Source organism: Fragaria vesca, linkage group LG3, assembly GCF_000184155.1.
Source record: "Fragaria vesca subsp. vesca linkage group LG3, FraVesHawaii_1.0, whole genome shotgun sequence".
Classification (NCBI taxonomy): domain Eukaryota; kingdom Viridiplantae; phylum Streptophyta; class Magnoliopsida; order Rosales; family Rosaceae; genus Fragaria; species Fragaria vesca.
In genome coordinates, this window is record NC_020493.1 from 20,088,013 (window position 1) to 20,107,097 (window position 19,085).

The window sequence follows — 19,085 nt, forward strand, 5'->3', positions numbered from 1 at the left end:
GAATGAATGCCTCCTCTGTAATCTTCTTGTCAAAGTTCCTGACTCTGGCTGTGGCACCTTGCCATCGATTCACGAAAGCTTTCAACCCCTCGCTCCTATCTTGCTTTACCTTGAACAACTGGGCGGTATTCTGCCCATCCGTTCGTAAAATGAATCTATTGACGAACTTGTCTGCCAGTTCTCGGAAGCAATCGATCAAGTTTGAAGGGAGTTCGTAGAACCAACTCAATGCTTCCCCTGCTAATGTTTCCTGGAACATATTGCAGCATATTGCATCCGAGTACCCTTTAACGTTCGTGTGAGACTTGAAACTATCGAGGAAGAGATGGGGGTCTCGATCTCCATTGTAACTCAGTTTTAGTGGCTTGGCTGCACTCGGCCGGACGGACCGGACGATCGCTCTTGTGAACGGTCCCCCCTTTTCTTCAAAACTCGCGCGTGTTAGGTTACGCGTCCCCCTTCTCTCGGCGTCCGAGATTCGGTCAGTCAAACTCGCCACGCTATCCCGGATAGCTCTTAGGGTTTCTTCCATCTCTCCCTACCTTCCAACTTGGACTTGCGAGATCAGCTCGGGTAAGGGCGGCGGTCCCTCCTCCCGCATTTCATCTGGGAACAGGCTTGTCCCTATATGCACGGTCCTACGGTTCGTTCCCACCGGGGTGCCCGTCTGCTGAGACGTGGCCGCCCGATCCAACTCCCCAGCCCGGTCCAATGCCTCCCGATGCTCAACTCCCCGGGCTAGAGCTCTCATGAGTGTGGCGTTATCCCTTTCCAATCTGCGCTCCCTCCCGGAGGCTTCTACTCGATCGTGGGCACCTTGCAGCTCTAGCCGAGTGATTTAAGCCCTCATATCTTCCAACATCTCGGCTACTTCTTGAGCATTGAGATCCCGCGGCACATACTCTTGTGTTTCATCCCAATTGGTTCTCCTAGTAATTCTTGAACTTCCCCCTGAGGTTTCCGGGGTCCTTCCTAATATCACCTCCCTCTCTTGGTCTTGCTGTTCGTTTAACTCAGCCATCGAGTCACGCTGGCTTTTTGTAGTGATTCCCACAGATGGCGTCAAATGTTTCTGTACAATCCCGGACGGGTTCGCAGAAGCTTATACTGTGTCAAATGGACTGTCTGCTATCTTCTTGTTGACCTGCAATAACAAAGGGGACCGGGAGCTTCCGGTCTTTCCTCCTCCGAAGCTTAAGTCAGTATATGGTAGTTGGATATAATTACTGAGGATAGTTATCATACCTGACAAACTGGCGGCTGGGCCATATTTATGGCCTAGAGTGATTCTCTTCACCTGAAAACCGATGTGGGACAACTGTCTTTGCTGTTACTTCACATCCAACTCCCTTATGGCTTCTGAGTCCACCCCCAGCCTAATACTGCCGCTAGGGTCGGGCTCGGCCCACCCTACTTATTGGTGGATACTTCGGAGCGGCCTCGGTTGTGGTGGAATGCCTGCTGGTTTACGGGCTTGGGAGGTTGTTTTATGCACAACCGACTACAGTAGACTTGGTGGAGGTTTGAGTTAGGATTTGAGGATTAGAGGCAGCCATTTTGGGTCTCTAAGTTCGACGACTTTGGAAAGTTGTCCTCCCTTAAACTAAGGGTTAGTTAAGGGTATTGTGATAACCTATAGTATTTTAGTTACTAAGGTTTTAATTGTGTCATTTTTAGGTGATTTGTGAAGTTGTGTTTGGTTGCTATTATCGGTTGTGGAAATTGCAGCGGGAGAATTAGGTGAGTAAATCTCACCAAGGTTCACTTTTGAACCTATTATTATTAGGTCATATGATGATAATGATGATGATGATGGATTTAATAATATGCTTTTAATTGTTTTTAAAAATATATGAGCTTGATCGCCAACGGCTCATAGGTAAGATACAACAAGTTTTCTTTATATGCTATTTTGAGATTTATGTGATCATAATTTTATTGATTATTGATAGATTATTCTTGTGGAATATCTATATTTTGTTCATGTAAATATATCCATGTGTAAGGTTATAAATTATGATGTGATATTGTGTTGTTGAAAATAATGATGTGATATTGTGTTGTTGAGAATAATGATGTGATATTGTGTTGTTGAGGATAATGATGTGATATAGTGATTGTTGGATAAATAGCCAAACCGGGTGCCAAGCCTTTATTTGGGTGATTGGTTGCGGTTAAGATGCTATTTATCATTTTTGTGTTTGATATTAGACAGTCAAACCGGGTTATAAGCCTTTGGCCGGGTGCTTGGTTGTGGTTAGGAATAGAGCTCAAATAGGTCTAGCATATCATATAAGCAAATAAAAACCATATCAAGGCCCTCTCGTACATAGCAGCAACATTAATTCCAAAACCACACCACTCACACCAAACTACTATGGACACCCATATATCATCACACACCACAAAAGCTTCTAATGAGGCTAGTAAATCATCCTTGTAATTCTGGAACGTAGCATGGTTCTCTTACTCTAGCAGCATGCTTATACACACACTTAGCTAAGCAGAAAACAAGGAAGCATATTTAAAATTCTGGGACTTTACCAACTGCAGGGTAAACTTTGAAAAATCATCGACTTTTCAATTTTCATTGAAATAAGCTGAAACTTTCCAGATCTCTTGTAGGGTAACAAGGAAGCAATATTGAAAAGTTTCAGAAAATTTGGACATCTAAAAGTTAGCTAAATGAATTTCCAAAGTGACTGCATAACCAAACAGTTTCGGCAGAATTTTCAGAATTTCTTTACAGCAGCGGTATAGTCAAGGAAGAAAATTTCGGTGATTATGGAAATTTCGACGGAAATTTCGGGGAAATATCGATTGCAGTAAAAAAATGAGAAAACTGATTGAAATTTGAAAAAAAACAAGGAAATTTTAAACCAAACTTTAACAGATATTTGTTTTCTATATTATGTACTATATTTGAAATAAAAACTTTGAATAAACATTGATCTATAAGGAGTTGTAGTAAGCTAAGTTGAAAAAGTTAGTACTGAACCGTTAATAATTCTTAAAAGTTTACTTTAAACTTCTTTTTTTTTAAATGTAGATATATTAAAAATGACTTAAGAAGTTTTTTTTTTTCTTCTTAAGATATATAAAATAAATTATATCAAGAAAATATCGAATATTGATGAAAATTTTATCATATTTTATATAAATATGGTATATTTAATTAACCAAAAATAGATTAAACATGTTTATATAAAATTTGATAAAAATTTTCATCGATTATTCGTATATTTTCTTGAATATAATTTATTTAATTATATATTTAATTATTTATTTGTTTTTCTTAATATGTAACTCCAAAAATNTATATACATTTTAGAGTTTTTACTAACTTTTATCACTATTGTTACAAAAATAATATTTAATTTTGGAGTTTTTTTTTTTTGAATATTTTTGCTAAAGTAAATTGTTCTATTTGTATTTGCTAAAATTATTTTGTTAAAGTAAATGTAAAAAATGATATATTTATTGAAATGACAAAAATACCCTCAAAATTTAACGGTGTTAGTGGTCAGGATATCAAAATGCTAACGGAATGAAACTTCGGGTATGAAAATACAAGTTTTTGATAGTTAGGTATGAAAATGAAAATAACATCGTAGTTCGAGTGGTGTTTTGTAATTAATCCTATTTTTAGATAGGCCAATTTTGTAGCTAATGGTGTTGCAAATTTTGGCCACAAACTAGGAGATGTTCGTTTCTAGGAGTGTGTTGCTCTAGAAGCTGGCCTAGTGTTGTCTTTCGACTCTGTAAACCACGAGTATGCACCTCTATTTCATCTAGTTGATTTTTGAGAAATTTAATTAACACATCCCAAAATACTAGATACACGTATTTTTTTATACAAATTATATAAGATTTTGTGGGTGCATAAAATTACCAAAAAAGACATTCATATCAAAAGTGTTGAAATAAAATATCTTGTTTAAGACTTGCATATTAACTATTGTACTTCAAACACTTGTTAATTTTTAGCTTGAATTGAGTACCAATATTTTGACACCACATATAAATATTATGCAATGATTTCCAAGAATCGATTAATTTAGTTTTACAGAGGATTGAGCATTCTGGTAAAAGTTCTGTTAAAGACTTTGGTGATGTATTGTCTTGTTTTGTTTTGTTTTGATTCGATACGCTCAAGAAATCTTGAAATCAATTTGAGTAAGAGGCTCTTTGAGAAGAAAATTTGTCGAGAAAAACTGATGGGAAAAGATGTTAACAAAGGGAAATCCCTCAAGGAAGATCTTAACAAGGTGAAACTTTTTAGAGAAAAAATAAAAAACTTCGAGAAATATGTCAATGAGATGAAACAGTACGAGGAAAGATAAAACATTTTGAGAAAAATCTCAGTAATGTTAACTTTTTTTTTAATAAATTGAGTAGCAGATCTAAAAAAATATATGTAATAATGAGTTGTGTATTTAATGAATAAGTTGTGTATGTTAAATAAGGGTATTGTAAGAAGTTTGGGTATATATATCTAGTAAAATGTTAAAACAAGAAAGTTAATAGATAATGTATTAAGTATGAAATATGTATCTAATAATTTAGGGATATGTTGATAAAATTTCTTTTGATTTTTTTAATAAAAAAAAAAAAAAAAAAAAAAAAAACAAACAAGGTAGTGCTGAGCTACTCGGTGCGTCAGCTTTAAAGATGAGCATACGATTGTAAGTCCAAAGTTCTAACATTTACTTCAACGAATCTAAGCTTCTACGTCATTCTCAAAAAAACAAAAAAAAAGGGTAAAAAATTGTCCTCACTCATAGAATGGGTCAAAAAAATCCGTTTGACTACGGCTAAGCTTAGGTCAAAGTTTACCAAGATGTGGCCTTTTTGTAGGCAGCCAAGGGTGCTAATAAAGTACATACCCAAGTACAAATTTAGTGACGCCCCAAGCTCTAGTTTACAAGGCCAATGCAGTTGGCGCAGTCAAGGCACTTCATTCAATTCCTTTCTAAAAGCCAAATGACTGCAGATGTTGACTGAGGGAGGTAGGCCTAAATATTTAGAAGAAAACTATCTAATAATTTACATAATAACACAACAACTATAAGAAATCCCATTGGTTCCATAAAGTTCCAAGAGGATATCTTGGCTAAACTTGTACTTAACTCTGCCGATAGTTCAGTGCTCATTGTCGAGGAACTGGCTGCGAAGCTGACTGATTACTTTGCCCATAGAACCCCATACCCAACGTTTGATAATAACCTCCACTAGCTGGCTGCACCTGCTGCTGCTGCTGGGGCAGTGACTGCTGTTGTGGTTGTGTGGGCCTCGACATACCCATTGGCCTGGGAGGCGGAGGTGGCAAATTATTTGATCCATATCCATAAGGCATTACGCCAACCATATGGCCACCAGTTTGGACATACTGATTTGATGGTGGAGTTGCAGAAGATTGTGATGGTGCTGGAGGTGGTGGGGGCGGACCAAAAGGAGTTTGCATCTGGTTAGCTTGGGACATAGTTTGCATGCTTGTCGATGGTGCCAATGGCACACTCGTCATTGTTTGCTGTTGTAGAGGGTTAAAATAGGCTGCACTGCCAACATCAGCATTACTATCAGAAACAGACATAGATTTCTCAAGTTTCTGCCTTTTTTCTGGAGAAAACATAGAGGCAGCTTCTTCAGCGACCAGAGAAGAAAGAACAGAAGTCAACATCTGTGCCGAGGATGTGGAAGCAGCTAGCTTAGCAGCAACAGCTGCTGCTGCTGCTCTCTTGTTCTCTTCATCAGTTTTCACAGGAGCAAAAGAAAAAGGTTGACTAGGAGGCTGCGACTGGATGCCAGTTGGTTCTAACACCCTTGTAGATTCAGCTGCCATGTTAATGACATTGCTTTGTGGCAATAAAGACAGTCTCCTTCTAATATTGCTTACTTTCTCTATCTGATGCTGCGCGACCTGAAGGGCAACAAAGAAATTCCCATAATTCAAGAAACATTGAAAAATATGCTTTCAAAACAAAAACTAAAGTGACACCAGATAAATGTTTATGGCTTCCAATGTAACTTCAAGCATGAGAAGATTTTAAAAACTTTACATAAAATGTTCGCACTGAATAACATACTTAAAACTGGTGCACTCGCTTTGGAAAGAGCGTGCCCCAAATCATTGTTTGTTACTCCCCCTTTTCCTACAGATTTGTGGGAACTTTTATTTCCCTATTGGAGTAATGAAAAAGCTACCTAACTCAGTGTTACAATTTGGCACAGAAGAAAATGGGATACAAGACGGCCGCATTGCCTTGGAACTTCACCATATGCTAACTTAATGGAGAATGACAGCGCCTCCGCAGCAATCTATTTTTGTTGTTACAGCTTCTGTACTGAGGATTTTTCTTTATTAGAAAATAACTTATTTAATATTAAAGCCTCCTTGTTTCTTCAAATAACTTCGTTTTATGTCGTATCACCTAGGTTATGCAATTGCACATACAAGGTGCAACAAACTACTGTCAAATCAAAGCTCTCAAGTACTGCATTCTCGGAGCACACCACAAATTTAAGGTTTTAAGCTTTAGACTCATTCAATCCTCATCCGTCATGAGAATTATTTTATCCATATCACAACTACTTTCAATACCCAAGGTACAAGATATCTACAGAAACAAAAAAGCACACCACCAACTACCCTACACCACATCTAGACGGCTAGACCTATCACCACTAACTTTTACAACACTTCCAGCACAACTCAAAGCAACTTATGACAACTAGTTTCAATACCCAACCTACAAGATATCCACAGAAACAAAACAGCACACCACCAATTACCCTACACCACATCTAGACCGCTAGACCTATCACCACTAATTTTACAACACTTCCAGCAAAACTCAAAATCAACCCGAAAACCATTACATTCCAGTTCACTTTTACCCTCTTCAACCTTGTAATCTAAGAAAACAATGCAGATTAATGTGGAAAGCCAGCTGACCCAACTAACATTTACCAGTGTTGAAACGCAATATGGCTGTGAAGAAACCGATTATCCCAACATTTTCAGTCCCTTACCCATTTATGAAGTAAGCGTGTAATTGTCTTTTCTTGTGTAACGAAATACATGCACATAAAATATTAAAAAAAGAAGAAGTATTTTCTAGTATGGACAAGTATAACATTTTCATGTACAGCTAATTAGTTCAGCAAGCTCTGCAGTCTAATTCTGTTTAAAGTTTATGTACAATACGCAGATTATCAATCACGCTCAATGGAGTATGGAGATTATGAATCACAATATATTAAAACTTATGTAACCGAAAGTTAAATGACAATGAAAGGAGAGGTGTATTATAGATCACTGGGCTAATTATCTTTTCCTGTGTAATGAAATACTTGCACAGAAAATATTGAAAATAAGTATTTTCTAGTATGGACAAGTATAAGATTTTTCAGTACAGCTAATTAGTTCAGCAAGCTCTGCGATCTTATTCTGTTTAAAGTTTATGCACAATACAGATTATCAATCATGCTCAATGGAGTACGGATATTATTATCAATCACATTTTATTAAAACTTAACCATCTAACCAAAAGTCCAATGACAATGAAAGGAGAGGTGTAGGAATATATATTCTCATCCGGCAAAGTTTCAAATTCCCTACTGTAGGGATCTACATTTTAACAAACATTCTGGCTTGCAGAACCATGACCACAAACTCACATATCAGTCGTATATGTGAGGAACATATCTCCCCCAGACAATGAACTGAAACGGTTATTGCCAGCTCAACAGCCCAAAAAATTTCAAAAATTGCAGATTTGTTAGTCTTCCATAACAAAACCGCCACCTCCGCCTTTACTAATGATACATATCCACATAAACAAATAATGGTCCACATTCCTGAGAAGATTTTCCAACCTTTAACCATATCTTACAGGGAATATCAAAAAGACAATAGTAAAATCTTGGAACATTATAACCTCTTCTCCGCTCTTTTGGAATCTAAAAAAGTAGTATTACAAAAAGCTAGTTAATGGAAGCCCTCGTAGACAGTATGGAACAAACACTGCAAGTTAAAAACTTTCTCACACGGTCACACCCCACCTCCACCAAATCTGCCTTTCGACAACAACCAAAAGGTGCATAAAAAAATGGATAAATTGTTGTCAAGGCACTAAACTCCCCTTGGATTTCTATAATGAAGAATATAGAAAATTCAAACAGCCCCAAATTATACCTTCTCCAACTCTTCTCACCCAAGTTAATGAAAACAAAACATAAAATAATGAAGTATAATAAAATCCCATTGCAAATGGTTGTATGCCTCTTCAAATAACCCTTCAACCCATTCATCTTTTTGCTGTACTCCACTACTCTATCACACCTCTTAATCCTTGAATCACCTTAGAGATAATTCATCTGTGAAGCACCTAACAGATAATTTTGTAAAAACACAACCACCTTGTGGGTCTGAAATTACCAATCTTTCCTTAAACGAAATAAAAAAGTACCGATCTAAATCTGAACCTTTGGAGATCAACAAATATAAGCCCTTTTTTTTCGAAACGAGGGTGTCCGGATCTTTGATCTGACTAATCCCTAGGCTTCCTGCCTGACCCCACAACATTTGGGAAACTCGAAACACTAGCAATAGCTAGGTGGGTACCATGGGAGAGGGTCAAACCCCAGACCACTTGGGGGCAAACCAAGTGTCTGACCACTAGACCAACAACTCTTTGGTAACAAATATAAGCCCCATTTAATGCTTCGTTTACCATCCTACTCCTACAGCACTCTAGAACTTACCCCACACCACCTATAAAATGTCCCAGCCTTATATAACCATCAGAACTAAATCGCTTTCATTGCAACAACCAGAGCTTTCTTGCCTGTTCAAAGGTCTCTCCAATCAGGTGCCATCTTCCAGGCTCGTGCTGTCCCATCCAATCAATAACTGTTCCCACCCTTTTATTTCTTGAATGACACCTCTAACAAACAATGACCAGGTCCCGTATCAAATAATACGCATTCAGTCATTTCTATTGCATTATCTTCCCCTATGATTCCGCACACTACACTAACAGAATATTGCATTCTGTTCCCTAAGAAAGTTAGCCTTTTGCCCCACAGAAGTCAAAATATCAAACCCTGAAGACCTCATATTCTGACCAGGTCCTGTATCAAATAATACTCGTTCGCAGTCATTTCTATTGCATTATCTTCCCCTATGATTCAGCACAATACACTAACAGAATAGTGCATTCTGTGACCCTATGAAAGTTAGCCTTTTGCCCCACAGAAGTCAAAATATCAACCCTGAAGACCTCATACTTTTACCCCTTGCCTCCTCTGCCTCCACTATTTGGTCTACAATGGATTCCTTTACTTATCGTCCTTAACTTTCTGATCAACAAATGTTAGATATCTCCAGCCAGCTGCTCCAACAAACTTTCCTCTCCGGTTTGATAATAGTCAAAACCCCTGCAAACCTTCGTTTTCCATTGAATTGGAAATACAAGACGTACATTCCATCACAGAAACAGTCAGATTGTTCCAAACTTAACTCCTTTAATACTTCAGATCATTCCTTCTGCTAATTGTGTATTGGTTTCCTGTAAAAACACAACCTCCTTAAAACCCCTCTCTTCCTTTGAATTCATATCCATATAGCTCGACTATTGGCGTCTTCCATCACACAATCATGTCTTTCAGCTCTTAGTTCTCTGTTTCTATACACACATTTTTCTTTTCCTCCTCTTGTCACACTTATTTGGAGAAAAACCAGTTGCAAATTATTATACTGCTAGACAGCTAATGATAATTCATTTGCAATACTTCTTTCAATTTTTTTTTTTTCCTAATATCAGTTACACTAAAGGGTGGCATCAATGTCATCCCTCTTAGTCCTTTTGTTCAATTGCCTCGTACCTGTTAATTTTTCTCCCTCACCCTTGTACTCACCTAACCAAGTCCTGAAATCAAATCAGTTGGCTCCAGAGTCAGAGACTTCGCTACAATTAGAAACTTAGAACTTTTCTGCTAAAAAAGATCTGATACTCTTCCCTGCATTAGCCAGCATTGCGCTCAGAATCTGTCTTTCCTCAATAGAATCAAATTCCTAATTATTCTTTTATTCCCAAATCTAAAAGGTTTAGAGAGCCCTCCTGTTTCATTGATGAAATGTGGAAGTAAAATCAAATCCTCCTCCGTGTCATAGATCGACTCTTATTGTGAAGAAGATGTCATCACGACCATGTATTCACCTATTTATTCATTCCATTGATATAGTTATCTGACTCGATTGCCAAGACTTTTTTTGGAGTTACGAAGACTGTCTAATTGATTAGGATGTTACTAATATCATAAATGTAATTATTTTTGTTTATTAGATGATCCTAAAGTATACATGCATTCATAATCCAAAATATCTAGCTGAGCTGCATGCTGGAATAAGAATGTTTCCTTTTTTTCCAACAGCCAAAAAAATTTCAGGTTAAATGTCAAGTAATATGAGAAAGGATGACAATTGCCAATTGGTTGTGCTAAATAATGAGCATGCAGCTCCATGAAGACCAGTTTTGTGTAACTATCAAAAATGGTCCAAAACCTCTTCCATGGGTGACTTTTCTGCATCAATTGATAACTAAAGTGTCATTTATGCTTTCCTTGTAGATAAATGTTCACACCAATAGCAATATTTCCACATCCATGGACATATGATGGGATTCAATTGCATAAATGTCCATGTACCAGACTTTTCAAGAAACATCAAACTATTCAAAAATAATTTGAAAGTCCCCTATATTTTAACTGCTTCATGGCCACACTCAATTTAATCTCTGAATCCTCTTTACTATCTGGCCCACACGCAGTGCATACATAACCACCCACTTCTTTAATCACAATCAAAGCAGCCAGGCCCATAGCCCAAGAACCCTACGTATACAGTATCTAATCAATAGGTGTCATCACTTCAAAATTTTATTTACCGTACCCAGACTTGCGTTCAGACTGAGCACCTTAAACCCATCTTCCTGCATATTTAGGATCTCCTCACTTCTGATGGATCAATTAACTCCAAGACCTTTTCATGGATTAGACTATTAGTAATTGAACGTAACGTTGTCACACATGATGAATGCACTTTAAGAGCAACAGACTCCTCTTCTGATCTAAACTAATTGAAGTAGCTCAAAGACATAGTGACCTCATGCAGATGGAAACTAATTGTTTTGTCATTTTAATAAAATAATAAACCCAACAGACACCACATCTAATTTAGAAACCAAATGAAACTTAAACAGAAGCTCTTTTAATATTAACAAGCACTCATAGAGTCATAGCTATCAACCCTTTTCATTGTCGCCAATGCAAATTGCCCCAACCAAAAATCTCCGATACACACCCACTATCCTAAATTCATACCTTCCTACCCTTGCTTTCAAGACAGGTGCTAATGTATAAATGAACTTGAACAACCCTCTTCCTAAATTACATGTAAGAAAGTTCCCCCATCAAGCCACTGCAGAACCCTAGCTGAATTACAATTACAGCTAAAATTTTCCTTCTTACATCAGTCTATCCGACAATCAGCACCCTCTGTGGACCTCCTTGCGCTCTGCTTTGCAAACTTTCTATGCCACTCTTTCAATATCCCAGCAGTATTTTCATCACCCACACTGAAGCCTCCAATTCCACTAGAATATAACGTTGCTTTTGCACTAACCCGATTCCCAACCATCTCCTAACCTATTCAAGCAGCTACATAATATACTCCCTCCTGTCCTGACTAGCATGATGCTTTTTTTAACATAATCGTACACTGTGATGCCGCATTGAACCTTTTGCAGTCATTGGGTAGTCACTTAACCTTCACCTAGTACTATTAAGTCTTCTTTCTATGTTTTGGTCAAAATAACTTTCATGAACGAAAGAATTCCATACAAAACAGGGTACAAGGAGTTCACTGGACTAAAATTAAGTTAGATTTACATCCAAAACAATCATTCAACAAAATGGAAGTCACAGCTGCCTGCTCATCATATAGAATGTCTAGAAAGAGTAACCTGTTCCTAATGTCTTGATCCCTAGCATCTGCAAACAACCATTTTTTTTCTGTGATATTAAAACATAGATATGCAACCTCACTATTATCGATCTATAAACAATTAACCAGTTCTCTTTTGAATCTCTAAATTGTCTAGATAAACCTCTCAACCCTTGAAGACTCACACTGTGCCCTGCCTCTCATTTCTCAAGATATATTTAAGCTTTCTACTCTCTTTATCTTACTTTGTCTTATAAAGACATACAGTCAAAGCTAAACAGATCTTCTACCCCTAATATAGGACTCAGATACAGGACGGATAAAAACCAAACTGTTTTGGGCTAGAATCAGAAGCAAAATGCTCATAGAATTTCAGCAGCAAGGTAGAATAAATCTCAAGTCTTGGTCACAAAGTTAGATGGTTTAATAGGTTCAGATCACTTAAAATATGTTAAGGTTCAATGCATCAATATTCAGAAATTAGGGTTATATTTATGCATAAGATTGCTGGAACTGTAGCCAGCAAACATAAGAAGAAAAGAGAGAGAAAGAAAGAAAAAATGATATAAATTAAACCTATTATTGAGCACCACACCCAATAAGATTCTTCGTTTACAAAACAAAGGCCAAAAAAAAAAAAACCAGAAAAAATACAGATTAGACAAGAGATCCATTGCATAACTTTAGTCTACGCCTATCAATCATTCCAAACAATGACAACAGTTTTGGCTATATACTTTTTGTCTAATATTCAGCATTCATATTTAACTACATTGTATTCAGCCACAAGAAAATAACTCGAAAGCAATTATAAAGATGAAGAAGAGAAGAAAAAAAAAAAAAAAAAAAAACTATTATTGAGCATCACAAATAATGATAGATGCATTCTCAATTGTAATTACTTGACTAAATAAAATTAGCAATCTCATGAAAAGTACAAGAATAAAAAAAATACAATGCAGATCAATCCACTAATTGTAAAATTCCTGTCTACGCCTAACAATTCGTTCCGAACAATAACATACAGTTCCAATCTGAAAGTATTGCAAAGGAGCTACTTCTAGAAGATATGTTAATGATTGCATAGAGAACTCTAACCATCTTTTCATTAGTTAACGCTCTGTAAATTCATATAAAACTGTGCCCCACAGACACGTCTCTGTAAACCCCTATAAGCTTCCTCAGTTACCGCTAACTTAACAAATTGATTATCAGATCGCACTTTGATAAAAACAAATGTAATCAACTTACAGCCTATGTATTTATTAAACATGTACATGCAGATAGTGATTAGAGCCAAACCAGATACAAAACTATGAAATTCTACTCTTATGTCAGTATCTAATTCAAAAACCGGTGCTCTGTTCTTTATTAAAAATCAAAAGTAGCCGTATAGAAAACGTAAAAGATTTTGTGTACGACTGCTGACTGAGTATTCTTCAGATTTGAGCAACTAAATCTGAACATTTTCCCCTACTTCCATCATTAAAGACCTTCCATGAAAAATTTTATCAATTTCAGCTTTAAACATCTTATCTCAACGTCTTCTTACCTAGATGACATCTTCTTACCTAGATGACATGATGACATTCAATAAAAAAACTAGCTAATAAATTGATTGTGAAGATGAGTAAATGCATATCATTTCTGATAAATAAACGCTTCTTAATTTCCAAGGCAAGTAAAGAAAAGTCAGGGGCTCTTACTTGTAACCGAGTGCGAACAGCTTCCAGCTTTGGTTCCTGTGAAAAATATATTTACAACCAAGAATCAATATATGGAATAAATAAAAAAAATTGCAGAGAAAACATGTGGAATAATAAAGAATCTGTACTTGGTCCTGAAGTGCTTCTTTAAGCTGCAAAACCAAGGCAGATCTTGTTGCTGCCGCAGCTTCAAGGTGCTCAATAGATAGATTAAGTATATCTTCCTGCTTCTTCAGCTCATCCAACAACGTAGATTTTTGCTGAATCCCTACAATTAAGAAAGGGCAAAAATGTCTGGGAATTCAGACAACTTATGGAGAAAAAATAATCAAGTAAATAAGAACTAGAACTAGAAAGTTGACTAAACAACAAACTGAAGACAGCAAGATATTTAAATATCTCCATTGTTTACATGCATGTAAATCAAACAAGTTGATTGCTGATTGCAAGGAAGGCTAATCAAAGTTATGAAGGGATAGGATCCATACCATTTTTTGCGGGAGAGGTGAAATAATCAAAGATCTTTTCTAAACATCTTTCAATGTTTGGGTTCAATGAGACTTTTAAGATCATTATAGCTATAAGAATTATACTATATATAAGGCCCACACTCAATCTATTGTAAGCATTAAGTAAAGAATTTCAAGCTTCCATGTACAACGGAGCCTTGGAATCATTATACTCCTCACATTCCATCCCGTTCAAATATGTCTAACATAGGGTTAAGAGGAAAAGGATAGCACTTTACTGGGTCTTCCAAGAATGTATGATATTCAATTTGTTTATTTTTTCTGACAAAAAAAAAAAATTGGGTGAATATTTTGGGTCTGCAAACAAAATCTCAAGTGAACTTTACATGTGTCCCATTGAATACTCCTTGCACAACTCCACTTGTAATTTGTTCAAAAGAATAATTATGATAGTTTGTACGCTGTACTCAGATGTAGGAAGATGTTCCAGAACTACTACTTACTCGTAGTATGTTAATGTGATTATTCACCTTGGCCTATTAAATTTTGCTTGCATTGATAATGCTTTGACTACAAAATATAATTTAAAATAATAAAAATACATTATTATCTCAGATAAGTACAAAAACTGTGCACAAAGGACTCCACATAAGAAATAAGACAGACCCACAGCAAACGTAACTGAAACAAGAAAAGGTCCCAAACATTGCTCAAACAAAACTAGAACTATCTAACAGCTTCCTTCCAGCAAAAAAACAAAACGTGAATGTTTCAATTATAGTGAAACATGTGCTCACTGTGAATGCCAAAACCTTATATGATCCCAAAGCTCATGTCCCTCCTACTTCTTTGTGATCATCTAAAATCATCCTATTCCTCTTCATCAAAATGGCCCAAAACACTGCATCACAAGAAGACTTTAGCAATCTTCCTTCCTATAAGCACCACTGGGTCAAAGTTATCTGCATTTTCCACATGCATCTTGCATATGATGCAAATGAGGAGAAAAACAGCATTTGATACCTCAATCATTGTAACAGATCACTGGAAAACTTCTCACAGGCACTACTTTTAACAAAAGAGAAAATGAAGTAAAACAGCATAGTTCTCGCTAGCTAAGAGATCTACACTACAGCTCAAAAAATCAACAAGCAAAAGAACAGTGAAATAACAAAAACAGCTACATAGCAGCAGCATTGGAATGATAAAGAATAGCACTGCACAAACTATGTCTGAACTCTGAAGCAGATGTTGGTCATAAACAAATACATATCATAAAGCACAAGTATATGACTATTTTGCATTGGGAGGATATAGTACACATAAAAATATTATTCTGTTTTTTTTTTCCTTTGACACACCTGGAGTTGGTAATTATAATTAGTATTTAAGGACACTCTTTAATACAATACTAGAAGCCAAACACAAATCGTGGACCAAACTCCTACAGATCGTGGACCAAACTCCTGCACTCTTCTTTTTTTGTTATTTACTAATATATCCTCCACATGTTTAACGAACCCAAAGATAAAAGGTATATTGGGAACATTCTGCAGAAGTTGGGGGACAATCCCTCATTCTATAATAGTACTAGCAGCGAGCCCACATCCTATATGTGTGAAAACAAATAAAAACTGAAAAATAGTGAGCAATTTTTGTGAAGAAAGTACTAACCTTCTTTTTCTTTTTCTTTTTTCTTTTCTTTTAAGCCCCGATTATATTAGGTTACAGTGAGCAAACCCGCGTCTTAATATATTATAGATTCTTCTTAGTTATGAATCTATCGATCTTAAGAGTATATCAATCAAAATTACTTTCTTATGTAGAGGATGATAGCCTTTGTGATATATTTTCATTTGAACAACCACATTTGCAAATTGTTTATTAGTTTAAATGTTCTTTATAGGTTACTAACAGTAGCTTGCATCTTCTACAGCTGCACACGGTGTCACACCAACCAAAATCGACAGGTCCCAAACCAGAAAATGAAGAGGAAAAGAGTAAAAGATGCTATGCCAAGTAAAGAAAAGGCATGCATCTTCAACAAGATCTGTTTCCTGTGAAGAAATGCCTCAAATGTTAGCTAAACCTCCATACTTCTAATTATTCTCAGGAAAATTTTCCAACATCTGTGAATATGGGCTACAATAATTTTCAGGAAACAGTTCCAACATTTGTGGATATGGGCTGCAGTTATTGTATCTCCCTCTTTCGGTAACTTTATCCCAATTTCCTATATGACTTAAACAGAAATTTTTCAATCTACATGTCACCCTCTTCCAGTACAAGACTCCCACACACTAGAAGACACCAAACTATACCTAATAGTGGTAGAAGAAGAAACATAAGATTGAAATACCAAACTTTGAAAATAAAGACTGAACTTTTAAAATTAGTCCAGTTACATTTTGCAAACTAGTTCTTTGATGCATTATTAATGAACTTAACAACAAATAATAGCTCTTACCTTGAGTCAAGTTGTTTTCAACATCTTCCTCAATTTTACCCACATATCGTGCAGCAACACTACACTTGTTTAAAGCACCTTCTTCGGTAGCATGTTCATCAAGAACAGGTTGAAATGCAGTGAGTAACTTTTCTGGTAGACCTCCAACAGCCAATTTCTGATGTTTAGAAGGATGATTAGACAGGTTGAATCTCTAATAAATATCAATACAATACAAAAATGATACAAATCAAACTTAAATGCTATGCCAATTGCTTACAATTCGAACTGAGTGTGCATCTCTCTTCACAATCTTGATAGGATTTGAAATCCTTCCATTGCTTACAGGTGGAGGAAGATTCTTTCCCATCATTTCATCTTTAAGACTTTGCCCTCGAGAACCAAAAACCTTCCGTTCATCCCATATGTCAACCTAACGCAGCCCACCCCCAAAAGAACAAGTAAATGAATAAGGATTACAATACAATTGGATCCACAGACATGGTCAAAAACCAATGGGAATAGCTAGACACTGAAGTGGTGTTACTGGGGAGCTGGAGCAAGCTAACAAAGAATTTAATTAACTGATGGAATGTGCTAGCACAGTTGGCTAGCTCAGATCCTACTTTCATCAAGTTACAAGCAGAAGATCTTTTAGTAGCTCAGTCCCACTACTATATACTAAATAATCAGGTTTCATGTAATGCAAGTGCATGCATACAGACATCCAATCACTTGGATTTTTTACAGTTGTTGTAAGTGAGAACACCAATTATAAAGTACTAACCAGTCTCATGGCTGCTTTCTTTCCATGGTCATCACCATTTTCATAGACGTGCTTGAGAGCTGCAGGAAGAACTTTCCAAAATTCATTCACAAACTCACTGCCCTTTCGCCTACTATTTTGTAATATGTCATTTGCCAGATATAGGAAAGACACACGTTGATCTTTTTGGGCCAAATTGAAATACTTGTCCCATGTTTCAACAATCTGCTTTGCTTTCTTCCGGTTAGAAATACACCAACGAGAAAGAGCTGTTCAAATGATTAAGGAAATGCACAACATAATAAAAATCAGTTCATTCCTTCTATGTCCAGACTATCGTGAAAAATTACAGGACATAGTTCTTACCAACAACTCTAAGAACCAAATAATATTAACAGTTACATTAACTCTAAGAAACGACTGAAGTAAGGTCACTAGCCTTACAGAGCTCATCTTGAGTACAATCACCAAGCTGTGAATCTTGATTATCAAGATGGGGAAACAAACACGGAAATGAATATTTTAGTAGGACTGTATCCAGCTCTCAGCCAATATATGGAAAGGGAGAGACTTTTAATACACAAAATTCATTCTCTGAAAAAGTATTAAAAAAAATCCATTCAATTAAGACATAATGTATACCCGCTTATTACCTGACAATAACAATTTACTATAACAATATTACAAAAAAAAAAAGTGTATCACAATTAGTCATGTGATACTACTACAAAAACAAATAAGACTCTCAGAAGATATTGGGACATTACTAGAGATGATACACAAGTCCACGACACCAGAAATCAGATAAAGCAAGTAGTATGTTTATGAGATTTATTAAGAGGATACATTCGATGCTTTGTTGTGAATTGTTGAGTTTAGAGAGCTTCTCGGATAGTATATGTCCGTCAAAATCTTCGTTGTTGCTCATCCTGCTTTGTTTCTTGACATCCCCTGCTGCAGAAATGTTATAATCATGTTAACATGGAAATAGAAGTAAACTACAACCATATGTAATTCAAGCAACTGACCACAACAATCAGACTAACACTGCATGTGATATACAATAACACAGCCTAGTTAGAAACTTGAAACATCATTACATAAATCCTGCCACTCAGTTATCTGGGTCCTACTTTCGCTATAACTTGTATGATAGAAAAACGAACCAGTTCCTGCAAATGTAACTTGAAATCAACTCAAACAGTGAATTTTGTAGCTCTCCTCAATCATAAGTCCTAACCCACCAATTCCACATGCCATTTACTTTATTCTTTTATTCAATAGCAGTAGGTAACTCGTAATCAGAAATTCTCCGAAAAATAACTAATCAAAGTTGAAGAGTTTCAGCCCACATTTACATTCAAGTAACTTAGAACAGCATTCTTAGACCTAAAAAGAACCCATCATGGTGCATAGGAGTTTGAAGAGAACTGAATTGACCCATTTCTTTACGAATTTACGTTGGGCACCAAAAAAAACCTACAACCTTAAATTCTAGGGTTTCGGGAGACTGAAATCGAAAAAGAAGATACCAGAGCAGCGGATGAAGGCTGTGGGTGACAGTTGCAGCAGAGCAAGGAGGCCTTTGTTTGCGGTCTTCAACTGATATGAGAGAGAATCTTTCTTTCTGGGCTTGAGTATTTTTTTGCAACAATTTACAAAATAAACTGTGTTTCGAGTTTCGGCTCCA

General features: G+C 36.4%; 1 protein-coding gene across 1 annotated transcript; it reads right to left on the minus strand.

Moving 5' to 3' along the window:
* Window positions 1–4,699: 4,699 nt before the first annotated feature.
* On the minus strand, window positions 4,700–19,027 carry LOC101312036. Its single transcript, XM_004294656.1, has 8 exons — window positions 18,928–19,027; window positions 18,242–18,346; window positions 17,417–17,664; window positions 16,910–17,062; window positions 16,651–16,807; window positions 13,842–13,981; window positions 13,714–13,749; window positions 4,700–5,920 (listed from the first exon to the last, which is right to left on the minus strand). Exons 2-8 carry the CDS (start codon window positions 18,321–18,323, stop codon window positions 5,150–5,152), a joined length of 1,587 nt encoding a protein of 528 aa, XP_004294704.1. The 5' UTR covers window positions 18,324–18,346; window positions 18,928–19,027; the 3' UTR covers window positions 4,700–5,149.
* Between the last annotated feature and the right edge of the window lie 58 nt (window positions 19,028–19,085).

Coding starts and splice junctions, on each gene's coding strand:
- LOC101312036 (XM_004294656.1), bottom strand. CDS start 18,323: ATGAGCAACAACGAAGATTTTGACGGACATATACTATCCGAGAAGCTC. Junction 16,808..16,909: donor ATGCACACTCAGTTCGAATT/GTAAGCAATTGG, acceptor TCTAAACATCAG/AAATTGGCTGTTGGAGGTCT. Junction 5,921..13,713: donor CTGTTCGCACTCGGTTACAA/GTAAGAGCCCCT, acceptor GTTGCCCTTCAG/GTCGCGCAGCATCAGATAGA.